This window comes from Bombus vancouverensis, chromosome 4 (assembly GCF_051014615.1).
Source record: "Bombus vancouverensis nearcticus chromosome 4, iyBomVanc1_principal, whole genome shotgun sequence".
NCBI lineage: Eukaryota > Metazoa > Arthropoda > Insecta > Hymenoptera > Apidae > Bombus > Bombus vancouverensis.
In genome coordinates this window covers 9086028-9112475 of record NC_134914.1, presented here as the reverse complement: position 1 = coordinate 9112475, position 26448 = coordinate 9086028, and the positions used below count along the sequence as shown (strand labels likewise).

The 26448-nt window shown below is 37.4% G+C and overlaps 1 protein-coding gene across 2 annotated transcripts in view; it reads right to left on the bottom strand.

The window, feature by feature from the left end:
• LOC117156824 (uncharacterized) overlaps positions 1-24585 on the bottom strand; it is a 31625-nt gene extending 7040 nt beyond the window's left edge. The window contains exons 1-6 of one of the 2 annotated variants that reach the window (XM_033334207.2): positions 22208-24585; positions 20877-21545; positions 18760-18863; positions 16385-16561; positions 15730-15912; positions 14998-15180 (exon numbers count right to left, since the gene is read on the bottom strand). In XM_033334207.2, coding sequence (XP_033190098.1) covers positions 14998-15180; positions 15730-15912; positions 16385-16561; positions 18760-18863; positions 20877-21295 — 1066 coding nt within the window. In that variant the 5' untranslated portion in view covers positions 21296-21545; positions 22208-24585. The remainder of the gene's footprint in view (positions 1-14997; positions 15181-15729; positions 15913-16384; positions 16562-18759; positions 18864-20876; positions 21546-22207) is intronic. The other variant, XM_076617989.1, reaches the window with a different exon arrangement.
• Positions 24586-26448: the final 1863 nt, after the last annotated feature.

The window sequence follows — 26448 nt, the reverse complement described above, 5'->3', positions numbered from 1 at the left end:
ATGTTGTCAACAATTTCAATGCCACGAACATTGCCTTTTTATTTAATCTTGGAATTAAACCTGTGTTTTTTCCTACTTGTCAAGATTTTGAAAATATTACTCGTCGTAATATTGAAATATTACAAACATCAAAGTATTAATAATTACATATTTGGCTTTCATAAAATTCCCTCAATTTATCAGCTACTTTTGAATCTAGTAGATTTTTTAGTTTTCAATTATGTCATATCAAAATCTTTCTTTTTATTCATACACTGTTGCGATCTAGAAAATATTTTCATTAAAGATATTTAATGTTCTTCTCGTTGAAATCGAAAGGGATATGGAAATTAGGTAATGGAGAGCTTCAACATGATATCACATTTAATTCGAACGGTATCGCAACAATTCTTAATTAAAAGATATGAATGCGTCCTTATCCGGGGTAATTTGTCGATGATCGAACTTCTCCGCTCGAACATCGATTGACCCAATTACATTGATTTTATGCTACCGCTATTATCGATCGTGTTATGGTCATCGTATTTATCCGCAGCTAATTAAGACATTATACGTACCAATATTAAAACAGTCGCGTGTTTAAAATTTATATCATTTAAAATAATCTGTATATATCATCAAATGAAATGATTTATTATTGTAAAGGTGAAACGAACTCGTTTCTATCTTACAGTCAACTATCGATTGTTGTCTTTCAAATGATATACTCTTTGATATTGTACTTAACTTTATCAATTTCGAAAATTTCTATATCACATTTTATCGAAAGCCGATCAGAATCATTTCTCAACAAGCAATTGGGTACATTCGTGTCAATACAAGATCATCGACGAGTTATTGACAAGATCGTGGCATCAGATCACCAAATTCTGTCATCTTGTTTTGCCTTGTCCCCTCTGTCGATTATTGATACTGCATGAAAAAAGAAATGGACGCGATTGCATGAGAATCGAACGATCCGTTTATCGCAGTTCAATACGCGAAGACTCTGATGAAACGATGATCTGACATGGGTTATCGGCGCTTCGTTTCACAGTAATCGTTTTATTTTTTCGATCCACGACGGAACCACGCGTCGTTCACGTTCCCGTTTCTCAAACGAGGAAGTGCGAGAGCAATCGCGGAAAATCGTTTGTTACGTCGCGTAACACTCTACCTAGCCCAGGCCACACACCGCGTGCAAGATGGCAACCAGATGTCTTCGGATACTCACTGCGTACCCTCAATAGTCTCAAGTATCTTCCATAAATCTCAGGAATTTCCTAGTAGAGGTCCTTCAAACCAAACAAACGTTTGTTTCCGAAGCATTTCTAAAGACTATTGTCTACTACAGCTTGACAAGGGAAAGTTAGTTTTTCTCACGTATGATGCAACTTTCCTCCCACTAACCACTTTCTCTCGAGGGCGGTTAAGACCCTTCGTTTAACCAATTAACAACGAAGCCTATTTCCCTCACTCTCTTAACTAAAATCGTCACCAACAAATCCGATGGTCCCGTGCGCTAGACACACCCATCCTTAGCTTTCCTCCGCCACAGCATCGTCTCCGAACAGCACTGATTTTACATCCTTCGAACGGTCAACATCCTTCGACCGGGTATACACACCCGCAGATCAGTCACTCTTTCATCTCGTACATACGCACCAGCGTAATTGCCTTCGTTATAAGTTGTTGGAATAAACGGTGAAATATAACTTACTATACTGTGTCATATTCATTCAACCACCTCTGTTATCTTAACCGAAACAGGGGAACGACTAATTCGTGGCGTCGATTAACCGAATCGTAGCGAGAATTTACGCCTCTCGCTGACGCGTTTTCCTCGCGATCGCGTCTTTTCGCGAACGGTCGTAACGAATGTTTGTCGCGAGACTTTCAGTGCATCATATTGTAAATTTATAAAATTATTAAGTAATAAGATGTATGCATTAGTTTGTTATATTATCTCCGCAAGTCGATTAAGTAACTTATTTATCAAATCTCAGTTCATTCTGATACTTTTATAAGAAAATGCCGATATCCAGGGTAACTGGAAGCGGAAAGGGGGTGATTCTACGCGAAAAAAGAAGTCGAAAATATAGGATAAAAATTTTTTTTTTAATTTTTCCATCGAGACAACAATCTACAGTGAGATCCGTTATAACGTACCGCACGCGTACCGAGCGAAAATTCAAAGTCGATTTTCTCGAAAACAAAGCCTCAAACGAAAAATTTTTTCCGTTACCAACCACCCAGTATACATACGTCTGTATTGTCATATCCTTTAAATCAGTAAATGATTAGTCACAAGAGGATTTTCAAATAGCGAAATAATTAATATTCCAATATTAATATTATTTACAGTAAATATTCCGATAATCTGAACTGTCGTAAATCCTTCAGCATTTATTTTTTTTTTTTTTCTCTTCCAATCGAATTCTATATTTATGTAATTACAAACAGATAATTGTAGTAATTATTAACAATATTATATAAGTATTTATATTGCTTTGATGTTTCGTGCGATATCAGATTTTATTTTTGAGCGGCTGAGATGAAAGGCAACCGTGAATAATATCCATGTTACGAAGATTGATAGCGTAATGGCGTATGAAAGGTATATAAAATAAGAACGGTGAAACGAAGTTTTGATTTCGTATTATTGAATGATGACAAGTAAGATTAGGTGCAAATATTTTTATAAAACAATATCCTGTTCTCACGTTAAAGTGAAATATATAACAGTACACAACAATTGCTTAGAAAATTTAACTGATTACTTTGAATTAAAAATGTAAGAAAAACTGAACGTCCTTCCTGATATTCTACGAAATTATTACCGCTTCTCCTTTTATTTCATTACATTAAATTTGGCTAAATTTTACTAGATAAATTAATAAATATGATCAAGGGAATGAATAGGAAGTGCAATTAATCCTTTGTGTTTGACATAAACGAGATAAACTAATTGAATCTCTCACAAGTGGACCATATGATGTACTACTGACTTTCTGTTTCAAAATACATAGTTCGTCAAATCGACTAATTTTCAATAATTCCTCAAACAGTGAACAACACTACTGGTAGGGAGGATATCAACCGAGTCGTTGGAATTCCTTTTTATAGCCGCAATATTTAAAAAAACAGAATTTAATAAATACAAATATAAAAAAAAAAAATTGCAAATGAAATGTTGCATTAACGTTAGTCTTTAACGAATGAATCAAAATTTCCATCCAATAAACAGGGTCCACAAAAATGGAATTCCTTACAGTACTTTGAATCAGAAGATAAATCAGTGTGCTTAATAAAATTTCACAATACGTCTTGCAAACTATACCTGTTCAATCAGCGGATACATTCCATGAAAAGGCAAATTGATTCTTGTCACTGACTACCGATTGAAACTTTCAATAGGACCGATTAAAGCGATTCGGAGATAGTTGGAAACACGAGTTTCAGTAAATTTTCATCCATTGACTAGGTTCTTCGAGGTACTGGAACGGACTGAAACGGGTGCGTTTCAAGTACTCCAATGAAGGGTCTCTTCAGTGGTCGTACAATGAGCCACAATTGTCGCTAACCCTCTAACTTAGTTAATCCTTGAGAGCGACCGACCGGACGAGATGCACTTATGGACCCGAATGTTTCCTCGAGTGAGACGCAAAATCGTTTCAGAGAACAGCACGATCGTGACCAGCTCCTCTTATGGACAAATCTTCAAGGATCAATTAACAGGAAGCCTACACGTCATACTGGATAAAGAAATAAACTTGAGAGATTATGTTATAATGGAAGTAATCACAAAAGACTCTGATATAAATATAGAATTAATTCAACAAAATTCACTATCTACTTATGTAATTATTATATTGTATTATTATATTATTATAGTTTGTATAGATTGTATTAAAAATTCGACTACTATTCACGGTAGAAATATGTAAGATTGAAATATGAAAATTCGAATGTCACAAGGGTTAATAGGGAAAAACGAGCCCACGAGAGTTATTGACAAAGTAAGTTATGGCAAGATACTTTCTTTCGAAAGTAAGAATCGAATCTTTTTGTTCTTGTGAAACATTCTTGCCAAACTTTGTAACGGGCAGAATGTGTTTATAACGTTGGAAAGGAAACGCTTGTGGTTTCGCGCTTATATATTTATCAACTTACAAAGGAAGTTTCTGAAACTTGGCTCCTCGTTTTATAGTTATCTCGTACGAAACTGTATCTTGCGTAACAAATCTTGCGTAAAAATTGAACAACATGAAAATGAAATGGAATATGAAATTAATATCGACGAGTGTTGAACAAAATGGAGAAGAACGATAACAATTGATATCAGAGCTTTCGTAGAGATTCCAGCAATAGTTAAAAAGTTTAGATGGCTTTAAAGTTTAATCGCTTGTACCTAAAGTTGGCAACCTAGAATCGCATACTTCCTAGTTGACGCGAAAAATTAATAGCTCTCGTGCTGGTCACACGAATGTTGTTCTTCGCCATTTTGACGTCTTACAGCTCAACTTTCGGCGATTCTAGCCGCACACGTGCGTGGATTGTTCAATTAAACGACTTCGCTTTCACGATGGAGAAAACAGTTTGATCAAATTGCTCGAATATATCATCCATAACAAATGGAAGATGCAATCAAGTGTTATGTTTGTAAAATATTCCGTGTTTACTATTATAAGGAATTCGTTACATTTTTCCAAATCACGAAAATTTATCACGCGGAATAAATGTATAACTCGATTAATTACAAAATGTGACCAAAGTGAAGTTTTCGCGACTGACGTGAAATACGAGACGAAATCCAAATTCTTAGTACCTTGATCTATATCACCGTGATTTTCAATCCGTTATTATTCGAGTTGCATCTCTTGGAAGAAAAAGCTTACGTCATCCTCAATTCTATCTATAATTCTCTAGAATTATATCCCGTACCTCTCCCGGGAATGAAGATTCAAATTGCAATCCATTGACGTACCTCAGCCTCTTGCCAGCTGAAAATTTTCTCCACTTTTTTTCTACAACCCTCAACGGTGAGAATCGAGCCGAATCGATCGTCACTCGTGACGTAAAACGAAGAAGAATCGTTCTGATCGCAATAAGGGGAGGGGGAGGGGGGACGTCAATTGAACTATACGAGAATAGACGAATTTATGATCGGAAGTTTGATACTGCGTCATATTATTCGCCTAATTTTAGACCTGAGTACAAAGGCCATGAAAAGCTGTCTGCAGAATATGTGTACAAATTCAGACGGTGCGGAAGAGCGGAGAATTTAGAACGAGTCTCGATACGTTGCATCAGTCACGTATACTACGTGCCGTAGGAGAAGGTTGGAGAATACTGAAAGAAAAAGGCAGCAATTGATCATGTGCGCGTAAGAGACTGATGGAAATCGTCGATAAAAGGCGTGCCGAGAAACAATGTCGGAGGAAAAGCTTCCTTTCTGGTCGATAAGACGAGCACAAGGTGAACTCGTGAACTTAGCTTCGTTCTTCTTTTTTCGCTCGTCAATAACTGAATGCAATTTGAGATAAAGTTGCGTAGACTCTATTGTAGAGAATAGAAGTCGAAATAGAGTGACGATCTTAACGAATAATTGGCCATTCGCTATACATCGTGAAATTATATAACATAAAGACGGACAATTTTTCTGTTGAGTCAAGTAAAATTATTGGAGACGGTCAAACGAAATTTCTATAGATTATGTGCAATGTCAGCTGAAAATTATTCAGGACAGAATGGTTAGATCTTCCTAACAGCGGCTGACGTAAAATCGAGCCTCGTTCAATTATCATACAGAAATATGTTTCACTTAAAATATTGTTTTTTTTTTCTCTTAAATATCTCTGTTAGCTTTCTTTTTTTATGTTTGAGTATACGTAGGATAATGACGTAATCAACATCATTTCAGATACGATCATGTTTTGTCCGAATACAAATACGTTCACGTAATTCTGTGTGATAATGTTCATCGCAGATCTTGTATACGGTATAAATAATTTGATTAATATGACCGCTACATGGACTTTGTTAACGTGCGAGCATGTCAACTTCGAAAGCGGCGTTCAGCGGCTTAATGAAGCGAAACAAACTGATGCAACATTTCTCATTTTCGTTACTTGCAAGCGATGATCGCTGAAAGAAATGACTGTTCTCCGTCAGATTATTTGATTTTACCAACTATTTCTCCGTCTATCTCGCTTGATTTTTTGATATCAATGTCAACAAGTTAAAACCAGTTATTCGATTCAAGGTGTTCCAATAATTTGTCTTTTCCGTGTTACTTAAAAAGAAGATTATTCTAGATGAGTGTAAGAATGATTTGTATATGTCTCTGATTATATCTACAATAATCTACTATCAATCAATGGAAAAACAAACCGTTATGTAACTAACAGATAAAGAATGAGATTCTCAGTTGATTTTTCGAACAATACGGTTGGTAGACCAATTTTTAAATTAAATTGTTAATGAATAACGTTGTGCACTGTACTGACAAATCACAAAATAAAATTAGATATTTCGTCATCGTTCGTTTGAAGATATAAATCTATATGATGATGATATAAATTGATATAATTGATGATATACATCTATTAACCGGGCCATTCTTTAATCAGAAAATCCTATAATTACGAAATTTAAGGTTAATAGAAACAAATCAGTATCAGATAGATCGATTTCTTCTAAATATATATACGACGTAATTTAGTTTATACAGAAATGTAATAATACGCTGAAAAGTTTCTATGAATAAAGGAATCATTATTATTATATTCAAAAAATTAAAAATCCTAGTAATCAGATAACTGGTTTTTCCCGGTTAACACATTAAAAGCTAGCAATGTTGTTACTTTCGACGAATGGTCGCAGTTATAAATGAGATTTAACGCACAGTATCTCCAGGACACTCACTTATTAAATTCCTGAAGGTGTCTGCGAATATTCGTATCATGGTGAAGCAATCGGCAAGAAGCTCGTTCGTCGATCCCCTCTTATACCCGAATTCGTGTATGGCCGCGCGCTGTCAGCTGCTAGACACCACCATAACGCGTTCCTGTACGACACTTTGGTTAAACGGATAGCTCCTGCTCACTCTTCGAACTGTACTACTATAGTATCAGTGAGCTCGTGTTTAAACCACTCTGGCTTGGAGTCTTTCCCCAAAGCCTCTCCTCTCTCTTGTCTCTGTCTTTTATTTCACGATCTCTCTCTTTCTCTATATTTTTCCCCTATTTTTCCTTCTTGTCGCTATATATTTATTTCTATTTTATATATATCACAGTTTCCTATCGCTCTTAAAAAATGATGGGCCGTGTCAAACGACTGTCTATTAAATTATTTTTATTTTTATCACACTCGGAACACGATCACAATCGGTAGTAAATTACCGTTTATTATTCAATTATTTTACTGTTCACTCTATGTAAAATCACGAATTTACGAATGTGTCAAGGAGTCTGAACGGAAGACTTCCGGTGTTCCCAATCGATCAAGTCATTTTAAGTCGACTGGGTAAACAGGAAATTCATAGGTAAGCAACGAACCTAGTCGATATCGAAGATCGATTCCTTCGGAACAGTTAGTCGCTCAGGAGGCCAAGTTTCATTCCGCCCGCGCCACGCACGGCGACACTCGAGACTTCTCAAATAAGATAAATAATTCGAGATGTAACTTCTCCGTTGAATGAATTACATACTTCGAGGAGGCGGTGTATTTACTTTAGTTTGTTCTTTTCCTTATATACGAATGAGTAACAACACCGGTTATAACACTTCTCTTTATAACACGACTTCTCGATTATTTTTAATGGAAGCTAATGAAAGTTAAGATACCAATATCGGAGATTAGCTGTTATTTGCGATTAGTTTTCCAGAAGTTGGAAAACAACGTGAGTCGTAGAGAAAAGACACAATCGTTTCTCGCCATAGTCCCGATAAGCGGCTTGTAGAAGACGCACGGAGCAGTAGGGACAAACTGAGCAAGATCGCCGCTATTCCATCGGTTTTATCATCAGCGAGAAACGCGTGGCGTGACGGGACGGTGCGGTGCGATGCCTTCATTCGTTCACAACTACGATGCTCTTTGACCCCGGGTCGAGCTGCGAGTAGAAAAAGAAGCGGATATATATTGGAAAAAAAATGAACGAAGAAAATTGTACTTGTTATGCCTTATCACTTGTCTTCGTGAACCAATGCATTTTTCTTTGTATTCAGTACCCCACCATCTGACGCTACACCTCCCACCATTTTGGAACCATTTTAGAGCGTACGAAATGCGCGACCTCCTACAAGGTCCAGGAATTCTGATGGCTTTTCAATCCTATGGTTTGATCGGGGAATTATATTTATATAATAATATTAATGATAGAACAAACAGTTTCTAACGTATTTAAACGTACTGTACATAAATAATTATGATTAAAGGTATATGATGAAAATAAAACAGATGTATATAATCACATTTCAGATTTAGTTAGAGTTTCAAACAAGTTAATATTAGTTACGCTAATGGAATCTATATGTTTTTAATAACTGCAAAAAAGAAAAAATAAAACTGATAATGTTAAAGGCATTTGATTATGTTTTCATAAAGCCTTAGGAATATCAATTAAGATCCAATCAAAAATATGTTTAAAGAAGCTCATCCAAGCACATTGTTTAAATTAATCAATTATAAAATAACATAACATAATTGACTGAAAAATTATAAATATGTAACTCGTACAGGGCATCAGGAACGATATACACGATCCTGAGTTAACGACGCCACATGGCCTATCCTTATCCCCTCTTTCCTGGAATACACATTCGTCAATCTTTGTATACACGAGAACTGTTTTTGGATACATCTACCGTATACATACTCTTTTCTCGTCAAGAAAACTCCAATTTTCTTTGGAATTCTTTTACACTCTGTTCCCTAAAAATCTAATAATTTCTATCAAAATCAATTTCTTAAAACAATTTTCCTTTTAAATTCTTCCTATAAAATTATCTATTACCTACAATGATGTCAAGAAACGTTTCTATTTTAATCATGAAATTAATTCGTAATATTAGTGCAATTACTTTTTTGTGTGACGATAAATTTTGTGCGATTTTTGCGGAACGTATGTTTGCCGTGTTTAAAAAGCGACCTTGTTCCGCGATAAATACGTTGTGTCAATTGGCTCGCCTGCTCGGGAAATTCGAAGGAAGAGAAAGATCGTGGTTACAGAGAAAAAGAGAGAGACAGTTATTAAAAGTCGAGTAAAAAGGAGAGATGAGCCGTGCACAACGGTGCAAGTTTTCCTTCGATTCCGTTGCACGAATCTCTCCTCTCTGTTATGTATAATACACGGTGTATTTACGTTGTCTTTTTACGTTTACTGTGCAGCGTGTTTCTTTTTCCTCGTAACCTTGTAACGTATATATAGCATACAATGTGCACGAGCAGAAGGCATTCTGTGTCGTCATAAGAAAATTTGCAATACCTGCTTTTAATGTGTGTACTTGTGTGTCGTTTTTATGGTAGATCGTCCGATTAAAGTTGTCCTATTTTATTGATCTTTCCCTTTAAATTTCTCTTGGTCACGGATTCTTCCGTAAAGTACAGATTTAGATCAAATCCTGTCTGTTGTTATTCTGGATCAGATTTCCGATGTTTAATTTGCACCGAACAAAGTAAATATATCCAATGTTTTTCCAGATACTGAAAGCATGGAACGTAATTATGGCGTCCTCAAAAGTAAACGCGTTCTTTAACAGGCGCACCTTTCTCCTATTTAAACTATTTTCGTACCACGCATCAAATTCAAGGACTGATTTTCGATTGAACTCTGTTCAGCCTTAATTTACTCTCGGTAGACTCTCTGGCTCTGCTTGACGATCATCTTCAAAAATACGCCCTCAAAAATACCTTCCCTCGAAATATATTACTAGATTCGAGCAAATTATTGTTCGTGGTTTCGATTGGAATCTGATTTATCTTTAGTTAGTTCTGTTTCTATAATTTAAGAATCCCTTGAAAACTCCTTTTAATCATTGAATTCCTCTTTATATTTATTTTTCTAGTAAATATAACTTGCATTTAGTTTCGATACAATATTTTTACGAATATTTTTTATCGATTCTTAAACGGGCTGATTGAAAGTACAGGCAATTTCCTGAAACGATACCAAGCTTGGTAGAACGTTTCAGTATCAATCAAAATATTACTTGACTTTCCCCACAACTGGTTTCTTTTCTTTTCTCTTTTCGGTAACGAAACGAGAGCGTCAAAAGAGCGATAGAGATCGAAGCGGATTAAATTCGTGCCATAAACGATATTCTTCTCGGTCGAGGCAGGCTGTCCAACTCCATCAGAGTAAAGCCAGCCTAAACTAGCTGAGTAGACCGTACAAGCCGCGATTCGGTTTCTCAAACGGTTCTTTTTCTTTCCTCCGCTTGACCTGGGCTTGAATACTCTTTCACCGATAAATTAGACAGCAAAGATCACGTCGCTCCTCTTTTCCTATATAGTGTATCAAGCCCTCCAAGTGAATTCTCTTTTCCTGGCGCGTTCGATCCGAGATGCAATATATTCGATATATCGAATAGAAGAAACCGAAGCCAGGCTTCGAACGAAGCTATATAACCAATCGGAGTGACACACACACCGTGGGCCTTTGAACCGGCTTGTTTTATTCCATCGACTTTCCTTCGAATTGCGAGAAACTCTCCGTCGTCCAGAAACGCGACGGGCAGGATTCCGTGCTGATCTCCCTTGGAATCGGACGTCCAGAGCGTCTGTTTCTTTTTTCCTCACGATATCGCGCGTGCGTCGTTGAGCGTAATCGCGAGGCGTGCGTACGTAAACGTGAAAGACGGTGACACGAGCTCTCCATTGATAAAAAGCAAGAGGCGATAAGACGGCAAGAGTCGCGTGGTTCTACTATCAGAAACTCCGACGACGACTGGACACGAACCTTCCCTACTTCAGAGAAACCTCATCGTGGTGAGGGTAGAGAGATAGAGATAGAAACACTAGTGAGCCTGGTGGGGGAATAAACAGGGGCAACCGTTATCCCCACCACGATATTCCTTTTCTACCACCACCCACGCGAATTCTGTTCAGGATGAAACAAGCTGTCCTCTTTCAATTCGATCACCTTTCCTATCACGACCATTGCATGACGTTCCTTCGATATTACTTCTTTTTTATGATTGAGCTGCATAACCTGGCGTTTCTTTTCTGTTCAATAATTCCTTTATTTGTACATATACATTTCTTAGTATTTCTATATTGGGGATTTCTATTGGATTTTCAGAAAATTTTGTTTTGGATTATTAAGTTATTTTTTTGTAAGTCTTTCCTAGAATTTATGTAAATATTGCTGTTAAATCATTTCTGACAAAATGCATATATCGGAAAATATAAATGAGATTCTATTTATAATTTATTGCGCGCTCGTTAAGTCAGCTGGTTAAACTTTGAAACGCGAACTGTAGAAAATAATTTGTATGTATTATACTAGCGTGGTATCAAGCGTTAGTTGACGCCTCATCCATATTAATTACGTTAATGTCTGTTCAAAATTCTAGATCGCCTGAAAGCATAATATCATATTTCCATTCGTTATTAATTTTGTAATGCTCTTTACTACTATTAATAGTTATAAATAAAAAATATTTATAATTACATATCGATTACAAAACAACTGAGATATTTTTCATTACATAATCTTTCTCTTTATTTTCTAAATCATCAAATGTATTTTATTTTGGATCCAAACAAACCATTGATTACAATTAAGGATCTAAAGTTGCATAAACTGAATTAATAGATCTTCCAATTCGCCTTTTCGAAGTTCAATTTAGTCTCAGCTGCTGAGTGAACATGTGCAACCCAATGTTTTATTTTGTCGATTCTAAAATTATCTCCGCGTGGAAGGAGACAGAAGTAGTGGGGAGGCGATAGGGGTGATCACTCCTTCCACTTTCATCGCTGTCTTCCCCTACTCTTCGTTCTTCCCCACCAGCACGACGAGTACGAACTGCCACCTTTTCACGTTTCACGTTCGTGTAACCACACTACTAACCAAAACTGCATATACCTTAAATTATGCATTCGTTTGGAATGTATGCAGATGTGATACACGTGAACGTGTGTCCGTATAGCTGTATCGCAGGAAATTTCGAAAGTTCTTTCTCTTGCCGGAACGATATAGGCAGCGAAAAATTGACACGCTGACTGTTTGCGCGGGAATATAGCGATAATTTGAATTGATTTTTAGAACCTAATTAAAATACTCGATTATTTCGTAAATGAAATACTAATATCAATATATCTTTCCGTTCTACCTCTGAGTTAGAATATATATTTCTGGAATTCACTGCCAAAATGGAAAGAGAACGTACTCATCAGCATATGACCTGGAGAAGCAAATCTATAGACAATACACTCATTGTCTTTCGACTAGAAGGTTTTTTCTTTCAAATTCTACCAAAAATAGTAGGCATTTTAATTTCTATCCCAGCAACTCGCCTCGAGCGAGTTTCAAATACAAACGTACGCGATACTAAACTACTTAGCTATTATCCTTCCATTTCTTTTCTCCGATCTATAGAATCATCATTAATGGCCTTCCATGAATGCTTTCACTGTTCTAACAAAAAAAAGGAGATCGATTCTACTGCTAACAATCTTCTCCTTGGAAATTCAATCACCGTTACGGTATACAAGCCACTTGGCCTCGTTCTATTGCTTTTAAATTCCAAGTTTCTCGTATAAGAAAGGTAATAATCTCGCGGGCATTTTCTTACGGTTGGTAAAAGCCTGCGCGCGAAAATTTTTCGATATTCTCACGAGAGGAAACTCCTTCCGGGCCCGACGAAGTTATTATCGACGTGAATGGAGGGCCGCACAAAAGAACATTGGACAGACACATTCTTCCCGATCTCCTTTGTTCGAGAGCCGTGAAAAGCTACCGAAAAGGTTCAGGCAATCTTTTTTTACACGCAGAACTTTTCTTTTAGCTCGCAGCTGTTCAACAGCGAACTTGTTCTCATTCAGCGGCGACCAGCCGAATTAACGGTAGTGTATCGTCACTGAGATCGGTCGATTTTCGGGAGGAAGCCGTGTCGGGTCGATAACGCGTGCGCCAATCACGCGATTACGAAAAGTTTCAGATAGAAGGTAAATATCAATGTTTATACAACCGTTAGTGTTGATGATAAAAGGCTAGATCAGATTGAAGTCCTTTTTCGTTTTATAAAAAGTTATGTCAGGAATAAAATATTTAAATCCGAGAAATCTAGGGATTTAGACAATTTGGATAATTAGTAAAAATGAAAATCTAGAATTTTAGATCTTAAATTCTGAGAATTTAGGAATTAGTATAAAATCAAATTTTATTTTTAACTAAGTTTAGATAAATTGATATAAATACATCACTGTGATTTTCAACTCGTTATTTTATCTATAAAACGAAGAATGGATGAACATACATAATTATTTAATAGAGAATTCCATATTTCTACAAGTATGTGTAATACGATTCTCAAATTTATGGCGACGTCAGCAGAAGTGTAAATTTGAAGAGGTTTACTCGAGAATAAGGAGGTGTCCCGTCAGCGAGAGAACATGAGGGTAATAATTAATAATCCGCTGAACGCATCACGTTTTAAAGACCCGGTTGGCAGCGTGAAGAAAGACCTGGGGTGCCGTTAATTAATTCACATTTCCGCTCGGCTACGAAAGTTCGAGCGGAAGATGGATCTGATCCCGCGTATACATATAGCATCTTTTATTCACTCGAACGCGAAATTTTGGTTTGCTGTCAATCGCGAGAAACGAACATAGGAAAATAAAAACGATAGCAAAGAAATACGGATAGGTCTTTGGACGTTGATTTATTGTGTCGGAGTGTGCTTTATCATTGGGTTTATGTTTTTCGTTCGTAACTCGCGGTTTCCGGGAAACGATAAATAATTTCCACAAAATACGCCATTAAACAAAGTTAAAAAAACACGATAAAAGGTATCTATTCTATAAAAGTTTACTAAAAAATTACCTGTTAGTGTTGAAATGACGTAAAAATGGTTGAATGCGTGTTACTCTCTTCTTCGTTGTCGTTTCGCAAATATCAGTGTTTCCAGATCGATATCACTGGTCAATCGAGCAACGATGAATTGAGTGAAAATATAATTCGACCGAAAAACACGATCGAGTTTGTTCGCACAGGAAATTGGTTTTCAAGCGATTTTTTCGAGGAGACACGTGGCGTCGAGACGACTGGCGTCGTTACGTGCGCGACGCTACCGATGTATGGTGCCTTCACGAATACTTCTCCGCCCTAAGATTCTTTCCCTCCGTCTTTTTCTTTCTTCCCGCCCCGTCTCCCGCGCACCGTCAACCCCTCTTCCTATGTCCCCGCCGTTCACCACGATATCCCCCACCACAAGCTTCACCTTTCGAAAGCAATGGGCAGCCATGGGTTCCCGGGAGGCCCGTGAGGGACGTAGCTAGCGATTCGAGCGCCATGACCGCCATAAATTGTTCATATTTTTTTTTACGAAGGCATTAACATCGGCTTACTGTTTGGTCAATAGTGAATATTGGTAAATGGAAGGTGATTCGATATTTTCTCAGAGTTATGTTGGAATTGGTTTACAGTTTACATAGCTTAAACTGTTATGAAAAGTACACACAAAATTGTTGTCGATCTTATCCTACATGTTTTTCTTTTAACTAATAATTTAGTGAAATTAGTTGTAACATATATATATAATTATGAGAAATTTGTAAATAATTCTCTAGTGGCTTTTTAGATCGACGTCCTGATTAAATTCTGATATTAATTAAGATGTGTTACTAGGGGATGATTCAACTTCCATGAACCACATATAATATTAAACTCTTAAATTATGCAATATATAGAAATTATTTGCATATAGTTAGCTAGATGTATCGCATTAATTTCCTAAGTTAACGGTATGCTACATGCAAGCAAAGATACGTTGATAAAAAGGGAATCGCGGTTACCTATGCAACTCGGCATGTTGATGACACTCTCATTCCACTTGCCGTTCTTGCACTCCAGTATCCTTGTTCTTTCTTTGCTGTCAGGGAATACGGTGCCGAATTTGCACAAAAAGGTTTTCGTAGTCAAAGTACCATTCAATACGTAACTTCCGTTGGGTGCTGAGACATCTGGACAGGCTAGCACTAAAACATTTATTATCACCAATCTATAGAGTTGCTGTCTCTAGTCATCGTGTCAAATGATAATTAATTGATATGTTAACATCTTGACGACTATGTTTTATGATTTTAATCATGTACTGTTATTGTATTTATATTATTTATGTAGCTGAAAGCAAACATGGAGATTATACTCTATACAAGATTGCTATAGTAATTGACAACGGATGAGCGTAAAATTATACGATGCAAGTAAATATTTACAGACAGTAAATAATACATTTTAATGAAGGACTCTGTATTTAGAATCTCGATAATATGTATGATAATATAAATCATATTAAAATATAGTACTTAATGAAGAACAAAGATTAGTCAAGCAAAACGCGAAGGTAGCCAGACGTGTGTTAACAAGTAGACTCGTCAACATTATTTCTGGATGAGAGATTCCTTGCGTAATTGTGAACGTTTATGCGTATCGCGTTCCATCCTTCTCAGAGAGGTTTGATTTCAAGCAAAAAGAAAATAGATAAAAGAAGCACATTACCGTTGTGCTCATAAGGTTAGACCGACCTTGATATTGCAAGAAGAATCCTCGTGCCGTGTATAGCTTCTTCGTGGCGACAAGGTCGAGGGTAACTACATTCGAATTTGAGATGACCTTGACGCCAGCCGCGGTACCGCAATTCTCGAACAACGTTTTTCCTTTTTCCCGCACCCTTAGAATGTCTACGCAACTTCCATCCGATTCAGGTTCTGAAACAGTTAGAACATTTTATTGCTCATATTTTTCACCATCCTTTATCCAAATACAAGCTTATATTTTTAATTATCTTCTTTCGTTATTCATATTATAAAAAATATTGCAATAACATTGTGCAGTACAATACATAATAATTTAACGGAAATAATTTTTTCACAGTTCTTCTTTCAGTTTCAATTCCTAATCTAAATTTGAAATTTAGCTTCTTCATACGAATCCCAAATAAAACAGAAAAGAAGATTAAAAGATTAAATTTCACAGATATAAAGCTTATATCTCAAGCACGTATTTTGATCTTCTTAAATGCCGATTAAATACTAATGCGTTCTCGAAGCTCGTTTATTTCCCTTGGCAAAATATATCGTCACAGCTCGTGATTTCGTAATCAATTCCATACAAGATCCATATGAGTTAATCGGAGGGTCAGAAGAGTAGCGAGGGAAGCTCATTGGGATCGATACTCACCCCGGATATTCAGGTCGTGAAGCGTCAGGACTATCCTGTGCCCAGGAGCCGACCTGAAGGTCCAGCCGCACGTATTTTCACCGAGGTAGTAGAGCGGATAACCCGGTGAATTTATGAAACCACCCTCGCCAGGGACCACCTTCAGCTCCTCGTTGCAATATTTCTTCACGGCAGCCTCTGAAACAACCGCCAAAAATCGTATAAATTCAAGCTGATATATCTAAAGAATAAAAGAAAAACTGAACAACATACTGTCGATGTATGTACAACCATATATATTCCTTTTTTACGATTTAGCTGTTTCACCGAGGGTGGAAAGAAAATTAAGTTTCTTCCCTAATATATGAACGAGGAAGGAAAGCTTTAACACGAGGAAACCCTACTTTCTCCCATTCGATTCGACTCAATTGAATTGCCAGCCACCAACCATCGAGCTTCTGGGAGCATTGTTAGTTATAGAGACACGAAATGACGACACTTTTACCGGCAGAAGGACGCGGATCAACATCTGCATTCGTTTCGGTCCATTTGTCGATTTTGAGTGTGACTCTGGCCACCATTGTGCGACGTTCGGTCTGACCGAGGGTGTCCTTGCCCCACTTTTCAACGGAGGGGCGAACCGACCGGAGAATATCTACACCTGGAGGGGGTTGATACCGGTTGTAGGGCGTCGAAGGGGTGGCCTGGCCCTTCCCACCTTTCCCACCGTGAAGAAGTTGTCTCGTTGTCTCGTAATTTCGTTCTTTTCGAGCTTTTATTCTTTCGAAAGGGTAAAATTGCTGTTTTATCGAACTAGAAGTTTCACGTCTTCGCGTTGAAGATGTGAATTACGTGACATGTATTTTTGACATGGGGTTTAGTTTTTATAATCAGCGTTTCTGTCGTGAATTGTGATTTTATAAGCAGTAATTTTTTTACTGTTGTACTGTAGTAGTGTTAGTGTAGTAATAGAGACGAAGCGCGTATATTATTCTTGGTGTGTTAGGAGTAATTTATGACGCAGAAACACGACCGTGTAACTTTATCTTTCGATCATGAAACCATAGATTCTTTTGTAACACAGTCAATGTGCAGCTTATTTATCTTCCAATTTTTTCTCTTGCAAGTGATCGTCCACATCTGCATCAGCTGCTATAATAGGTCATTAGAAATTCGTTGACGGTTGAAAATAGTTTATTTATAATAGTTTGTTTATAACTTCTTTATCATATTAAGAGTAATAGTGGAGAATTTGTCGCAGTGTAGGATAAAATGGTTCACAGTAATTTTGACGATATATGCAACAGTACATAAGTAATGCAAAGAATATTTAATTTACCCCATAACTAAAGGCTACGTTTCCAGGTGTATTTGATTCTGATATAAAAATTCTAGTTTTTCATTTTTAATAATTGTTGATGCTTTTACCGTATATAATACTATTGTAGCTAATCGTGGAAGGATCGTTATAAAGTTGAAGTAGAAAGCTGGTACGATTGAAAAGGTGCTCAACGACTGTAATTCGCGAGGGATACAAGGACCTTCGTTCTGTACTCAATGATCCTTTTTCGCGTATATTACGAACTCAGGGTACGCGCAGTTGCATAGAAACGTGGGATTAGCGTGTCCTTCAGGAATTTCTACCTTTTGTCGCGCGCCACATACCATTCATTATGAGACGTTGTCATGTTCCAAGCGGATTGTTGGCTATTATGAAACTTTTGGGCGAAAGTTTTAATCTTTTGAAATCGAAGGTTGGAATTGCATTGAATGCATCACGTGTTCTGTATAAGTCTCGGAATGTTTTAGAAAATTATAGGAAACGGTACGCGACGTTGAAAAGAAATAAAAGGGAAATTTATTTTAGCACAAATGCACGAATTTTATTTATTGACAAGTTTTATGTGACCTTGAAGAAAAGGAAAATTTGTTTACATACGTAATTTTTGGTGGGAAATTACATCATACAAAAATGAGAAAATTGAGAAACTTTTACTCGGATAAGCAGAATATTTTCTTATTATAAATGACTTAGAAATTAATTTTCACGAAGTTCGTGGATAACAAATGGTTTTGAAAGATACAAAAAAATGAACGTATCGTACGTGACATAGCATTCATTCTTTAGCTTCCATCTAAAGATGGTATATTTTTCTGGATTATCAAGATTGAAGATTATCGATTGAACGTGACTGACAATCGATTGTCTATGTTCTATGAGCAGGAAGGTAATATACACGTGAGAAACAGAAACCGGAATGCAGGTGCTTCCTGCTTCTCGTGCGATAAGTTCTATAGAGCTATTCAGAGCGTGGAGATATTACATATTACTTTGAAAGGATTATTGCTTTGTTCATGCCTATGTATGTGTTAATTTAATTTTTGGAAGTACTTACCAGGAATGCATGCGTACTTTAACTGCAAAGTGGCAGGATTCCAGTAAACAGCACCTGGTTGTTCGGTGGTGAGGTTGTAACGACAATGTTTTTGTCCGGAACATCTAAAGTATGAAAACAAAAATCTTTCGTTAAAAAATATATTTCGTCTAAACATACGTTCATGTCTAAACTCTTCGGATTACGAATTCAAGATCTGAAATTTCAAATTAAAATTTTTTTTCAAATTCTCAAATTTGTATTCCTTATTTCAACTTTAGAAATATTCAAATCCCAAATTCTATATTAAAATTTCTCTTTTCTTCTTGTAGTATTTTCTTGCTGTAATAATATCCGGAGAAATGCACCGAATTTATCAAATGTTGTCGCGGATCAACGGATCAGGAAGTTCAATTTCGCAATTTCAAACACGCATGCCAATAAATATCCGTACTGCAAACGGCGCAGCGCAGATTGTATCGATTTCTCGGTGCAGTGTCGTCTATTAAATAAGCGACGTCGGTCATTAGGGGGTGTGTACCGGGTGTCAAAAGCGCGAGCAGCCTGCGTTTGACCGGACAAAGGAGAAATCGCGATTGTTTTCAGATCGAGATGATTGTTGCGCAGGGGATCGAAAGCGGCCTGGCTGCATAAAACAATGGCCATATAGGGTCGATTCTCACCCCTTTTACCCTTGGAGGTGATTTACCCTCTCTTTTTGTCGATTTTATCGCTTCGCTCCCCTTTGCCGGAAATAAAAGGGAAATAACGTTTCATGCGCCACCCACGCGAGGAATCCCTTTGAATTTTTCAGCGTTGCTAACCTTTTCGGCTCGCGACTCTTTCATCGTCACGTTTTCGATATCAAAATGAGTTTGAAGCGCGTTCACTCGAAATGAGTGATATTTCATTCTAAAGTAAAACGTTTTATAGTGCGATGCTTGACAGATTTTTCATGAAAATAGCAGAGAAATTTGTGACTGTGTATTCAAGCGTTTTTTAAGTGTCCGATGAATGGTCCCATACTGGGAGTTTCTCTAATTGTAAAAGAACGTTCTTTAAATTATTTGAAATGTATACATATTCCTTCAAAATGGCACTTCTGCAATGAAATAAGCAGTGACAAAATCAGTTGGCGAACGAGAAGACGCCGGAAACTCGAACCTAAAGAGGAAGAGAGGGTAGTATGCTCCCTCTAGTTCGTGGCTGCAACCCCTTATTTACAAAGTTCATCGAGCTGTGCTCCTGACGCGCGATGTACTCTCCTGGAAACGATTTCTCCTTCGTCGGGCATCGAACGTCGCTCAAAAGGCAATTAAAACTTCACGTACGCTTTGCTGGCGCACATCAAACGGCAATTTTGCGTGCCGAGATTTCGTTCCACCCTTGAAAACACGCTTCCCTCGTGGCACATACGATTACAAAGAAGAAAATTTCAAGGAGAGAGAGAGAGAGAGAGGGGGGGGAGCAGAGGAAGAAAAAAAACTGTTTCTTGCAAAAGTAGAGTGGAGACCTGTCTAAGTCTGCTGTTACTTCTGGCGGGTCTTTGCATACGAAAATACCTACTTCTCTCAATCATATGAATTGAATTTATACTTCTACCTGGAGAAAAATTGTTTCTATAGCTACTCTGTATTTACGTGGCAGGAATGACTTGCTAGTTCTGTGGTTTATAGTCCAGTAACCTAACCCAAACCGAATATTCTTTGCTCCTTCCTTTCTTTGCGGATGCCTAGTGGGTGACTCGTATTACCGGAGACGGTTATATTGTATGGAAATGCGATGAAAAGCGAAAGCAGTGGCTTGTAGTGAACCCACAAAACTTCAGAATACACGATCTCGAGCTACATCGATCAATGCTGATACCGAGAAATCAGGAATTTATTTCTCCTCCATCTTCACTCGTTTACTTTATTTCCTCATAATTAAACTACGTTGTGTAAATAAATTAATATCCTTACGGATATAGCTAAAGAAATAGTCATAATTCAAAATGTTCAAAGATGCAATACGAATTCTTTCGGATCTTTTTGAATACTTTCGTCCATTAGAAAACCGTGTAAATACGTAAATAAGGGTATCACAAAAACATATACAGAGTAAAAGTTAATTTACACATAACAAACTACATGACATACCTCCTGTTCAATGACTGCCTAATATCTACCACCCTGAATTGTTCATCCTCAATATCATCGATATAATTTCCCTTCAGCTCTTTCTTCTTGAACGACATACTGCTACCTCGAGTCCTGTACACTTTCTTCTCCATCAACTTCTGCACATCGTATCCGCAAGCGTGCGTAAGATTCGACAGATACTCCGCTTCCAGGACGAAGATGAACGCCTTGAGAGACCTGCAGGTCAGTCGAACAGCACCATGCGAGCAATAATCTTCCTGGACCACTTCCATGTAACCACCCGCTAACCTGACGCCTGTCAGAGTCTTGGCGAATGGCGTGTGTGTGCTCGCGAGTAAACTTTTCGTCAACGAGCATCTCGTCACCGTCATCAACAGCAACAGAAGACTCGTCAGGGTCGTTGCTCCTGGCGCCATGGTCGTTGATCATCACAGAGGTCGAAGTAGTCCTCCTTCACTCTCGAGATGATCTTAAAATTAGCCTCCTCGAGACGGCGAAGGAATCAAGTGCGTCGATAACGTGGACCAATTTCCTTCTGTTTCTTGTTTCTGCCTCTGATATGACCAGCCAGCGGCTCTTTTGCTCCTCGAAACCGCGCTCGGACACTCGAGGACCACTTTATGGCTCGGGTCAACGACACTCTTTTCTGTTTTCTTTCCGTCGAGCCTGTGAGAAACATAGAACAAAGTGTGAAGGGTGTGGGAAGAAGCTTTAGGGCGGAATGTAGGCTGAATTCTGGTGAAACGAGGCTCTAGAGAATGTTACATAGAAGTGGTGCAGAGATAAATAGTAGCAAGTAGTTTTTTTACCCTGAGAAATTCTTATTCCGCTTTGCAAATTCTGTGAACCTCTTTTGACACTGTACAGGGTATCCCAGAATTAAATGACATCTTTTCTCGTAGTCGTTTGCGACAGAATGTAAATTAGTTACAAAATTACAAATAGAAAAACCTAGGACGATAGTTTATCAGTCGTAATTCACTCTCAAAAGCAAATTTTATCCGTCATAAACAAGTTAATGTCTATATATGTTTGAGTAATGGTATATATTCTGCTCATTGTTTCTCTTTTTTTCAACAAAATGAGAGATAATGATCTTTCTTTGACTTTAATAAATCCGTTCCCGGCTACGTTAAATTAATTAACCTACTCGCATCTACCATCTGTACAAACATGTCCAATTCTGTATCACATAAAAAAAAGTTCTTTCTAATCTTCTAAATCTTATCCACAAGCTATACATTAATCTCCATAAGCTACACACTCTCTATCTACAATCCTCACTACTCTTATCGTAAAAGTAAGATTGATTTACAAGTAGAACTTACTAGTAACGTCTAGAGCTGTTATTCTGTCTCCTGTTCATCGAAGCCGATAAATTTTCAAAGGATTCTCGTGGGAATGCGGCCAGTAAGTCGGATAAGTCTGGGAAGACTGAAGAGGTACGATTATTTCTCGATGAAGATCGTAGCTCTCTTTTATTTTCGGCCCCCGTGCTCGCCTCCTGGTATCTCCAGGTTTGTTGCTACAACGAAGACGCACACCCTGGTGCACGATTAATCGGCCATGGCCAAGTACTAGGTTTCTACACAACGCTGTATGCTCATCGTCCAAGGACACGGATTAGGATAGTATCGGGAAAACGCGTTCGATTTTCAGTCATAAATTCTTGTACGTTTTGTTTGATATCGATCGATCGCTAAATATTTAGTATACGTATATTTCGTCTATTTTTCTAGGATTATCTTTTCCTTCTTTTCTTTAAATTTTAGAATTCTCTTGGAGAATTTTCTTCTGATTAATGTAAAATAGAAAATTTCCCCCTTGCGGTAAGATAGAAAATTCTAGTTTAGAGCAAATGTTTTTTTTTAATTCTAACATGGAAATTAGTCATTTAGGGATAAAATAGAAAATTCTGCTCAATTAAGAGATTTTCGAGAAGTTTGACTATTCTTCAAATGGCACTCTGTGTATTTGAAAAGCTGTTTGTGTGATTCAGCGAAATATTTTGAATAGCGAAGATCTGGATAATTGAAGATTGTTATATTTATGCTGTTGGTCAGTTTCGAAGTGAATGACGTTGTTTCTGTTTTATTTCGGGAACGTGCTGATGATGTTAGAATGGTTCTGGAAGACCGAACCGAATGCTCGACTATTTTTGAATTAGTACTACTCGATATCACTCTAAGCTCTTAAATCTTCTTCGAAGTAGTTCGTAAACATTCAGGAGTTCCTGTGGTAAATTCTTAGATTTTATACTCCGATGTGCATTATCAGTCTGTCAGATATTGACGGCAACGAAAGAAATCTTACTTACGATATTTATTCAAATCCTTTGGGAGTTGCTTTACAAAAATACACCGACAGATATTTTATTCGTTAAATATTTTCTTTGTTCCGTATATTTCTTGTAAGAAAATATATTAGTAATTTGCTTTCATATATTCTATAAATTCCTCTCAAAAATACGATATCCAATTCTCCAATTTCTTTTTTCTTTCTTTCTTTTTTTTTTTTTTAGTTCTTTTTGAACGAATTATTTTTGCCAATTGATTTTTATAGAATCACAACCAACTTGTTAATTATTTAAAAAATTTCCTACATACAATTTTTCAATGAACAATCGTCCAAAGGCGCAGATCGATCAATCAAAGACTGGCATCGATCTCGTTTTTCTAATTTCGATTTATCAGCCGCTGTCGACCAACATTCGCTGTTCTTTTTTCGCTATCACCAGCAGTCTTTCCATCTTAAACAAATACATTCTGCATTCACCTATTGCCAACGATTTCCCTTTCAATATCAATGAACCACATGGCGAATTATAGTTCCTGATAATGTTAAATCATCCTTCCTTTTATCCTAATCATCTCGCCGATATTGGAGTTCCTTCGAGTGGCATAAATTTTCACTACGCAATACTATCTAGCTTTGCAACAGGCAGAAGAAGTTTCCAAAGCTCTGTCGGCACGTTTCGTCGCGATAAATCAGTGCGAAAAGCTGCTGGAGCCATTCATCAAAATCCCAGTACGCTCTTTCGCTATCTCTGCCTCGCAGTCCACATGATAGTCTGCCTTCGCGCCACACCAAAGAAATTCAAAAAATCACCTTACGTATCCTCGAAACTCGCGAGAGATAAAGCAACAGCATCTGATTCATGAACACTCTTCTCACAGTTCGTTTTTTCCACTCAAAGATCACAGATGATAAACGACTCGTCTTACCGAATGTAAAAACTGGGTCTGAAAAAGGGGTGAAAAGTTCGAACGAACGCTACGACACTTAGAACTCTTCAACTTCCGCTTATTTTGTATTTTCCACATTTTATATGTTTATTTTAAATATTTTATTTTATATATTACATTTTACACATGTATTTTCCATTACACATATTCTTTATTTTCATACTTTAGTTATCCTCTGCAATGAGAAAAATCCAGTAAAAGACCGAGTTTAATTTTACACATAAATCGCAGGGTCGGTTGAGGTGAAAAAAGGAAGAAATAAAAAGTTGAAATAAGTTGATGGTGTTTGTCGTAATGAACGAGATGTTTTCGTGTTTCTATGGATAATCGAAGTCCGCCGTACTTTCGATTTGTCGTCGATCGAGGGAAAAAACTTGGATGGCCGCGTGTAAACGAATAAAACGAACGCGGTGTTTGGCGTCTTGCCCGACACTGAAGAAACACACGCACCGAAGAGGCCCGCTCCTGCCGACCATTCGTCGTCGTGTGCTACGAAGCAGCGTGTACTGTCAGTCCGTTCTCTAACATTGACAGCCTAAACTGCGAATCCTATGAGCCATTGGCGTCCATGCTACCCCCGGAAGCCGGCGTCCCCCGCCAGCTTGCCACTCGAAGCTGTTAGTAAGTGCCGTCGGGTTGAAAATGATTAAAAGTTTAAAGATGAAGAACTTAACGAGAATTCAAAAAGTTTCAAGCGATGTAACGTTGGCGGACGGTTGAATTATTTTATACAAATTTATCATCAGGCTGTTTAAATAAATATATCTCATATATATTGTATTATATATATTATATTATATACTAAGAGCAAATGTTTGGAACTGTTACTCTACTTCTTGGATAAGACGTCTTGTCTAGTATTTTTCATTTTTAAGATATGCCCAAGTATTTGAAATCTTCCGTGTTTTCTTTAATCTTTTAAATACGATTCTAAGTTATCTTATAAAAGTAGTATCAAATAACGATTGCGTGTTTTAGACCGAAGAAAAACGAAGATGACTAAAAGATAGAAAGGAACTATTTTAAGCAAGATGGGCAGATTACGTGTTGCATGGAAGAGTTCATATGAGAATTTTGCAATCTTAGGAAAGTTTCCGATTGAAAATTTTATTGAGGTAAAGTATATTAGTTTGTGACAGTAAATATAATAATAACCACAACGTCTACAAATACTCAGCAAAGGAGTAAATTAAAGTATTCGAAATTAATAATGCAAGCTGCGAATCACACGAACAACCCGCCCTCTACTTCTACCCTTAGCAGTCTAACCTTCGATTGTACAGCGATCTCCAACTTTCAAAACTTAATGTAACCTATTGTAGCAAGGATTGTTGCTTAAATATACTCCTTATATAAATCATCCCCCAACGAAAGTAAATATGGAGGCGAACAGAAACTTTGTGCTTCCTCATCGATGAGTTTGCTTTTTCTTAATTGCCTGATTAGGGAAACGTGAATTAATTTGAAAGTTCTGCGAGTGGTTGGAAAGCACCGAGTGGTTGGAGATCCCTGATCTAGGGGGCCACCCTATAACAGCACGTGCACGTTTTTCGGCCGCGTGAAGGGCACGCCAGTGTACCGGGGTGGCTTTCCCTTCTTCAGATCCTCCCCTTTAATCTCTAGCTTGCTTTCCTCCATGGAATATCGGTTTGTGATTTCGACAGCTGCTCCTTTCGATTCGCGTCGCGACAATTCCTCTCGTTTCGATTCCTTGAAACGGATGGGGCAAACGTCCTCGGATGTCAAAGAATTTCTTTGTTTTCCTCTGTAAGGGCTTTCTTGGCATGTGTCGGATTGCTTCTTCTTTTCGCGGGCGAAATTGTTGGATTGGGATTACACTGGGGAATGTAAATTGAATTTTCAAAGAAGAATTTTACAGAACAGAGATTGTTGAGAATGTTTTACATGTTGAAGAACGTATGGTGTTAGATATAGAGAAATATATAGGAACGTAACTTAATTTCCGTTTCCTAATTTAATTAAAGATTTTTGTTATTTATCCTATGTTTCTTTCGAATTTTTCTGTCGTAGAAAAATATAAAATTTATTTAGAAAGATCTAGAAAATTTTCATAGTAGCCTTCATGTTTTCTTCAACTTCTTTGACAATGTATATCGTATGTAATCTGAAAATTACGCTGATCCGCAAATGTCCTGCTTGTTCTACTATACCACATGTTCAGACTAATCACTGGTCGTCACCCAATACTTGGAGCAGAATGCATTCAGTGTTAGAATAGCAACAATGCATCCAGCTTATCCCGAAATCACAATTTCCACATTTTCCTCGGCCCCATTCCCACATTTAATCCCTCGTTTCTATTC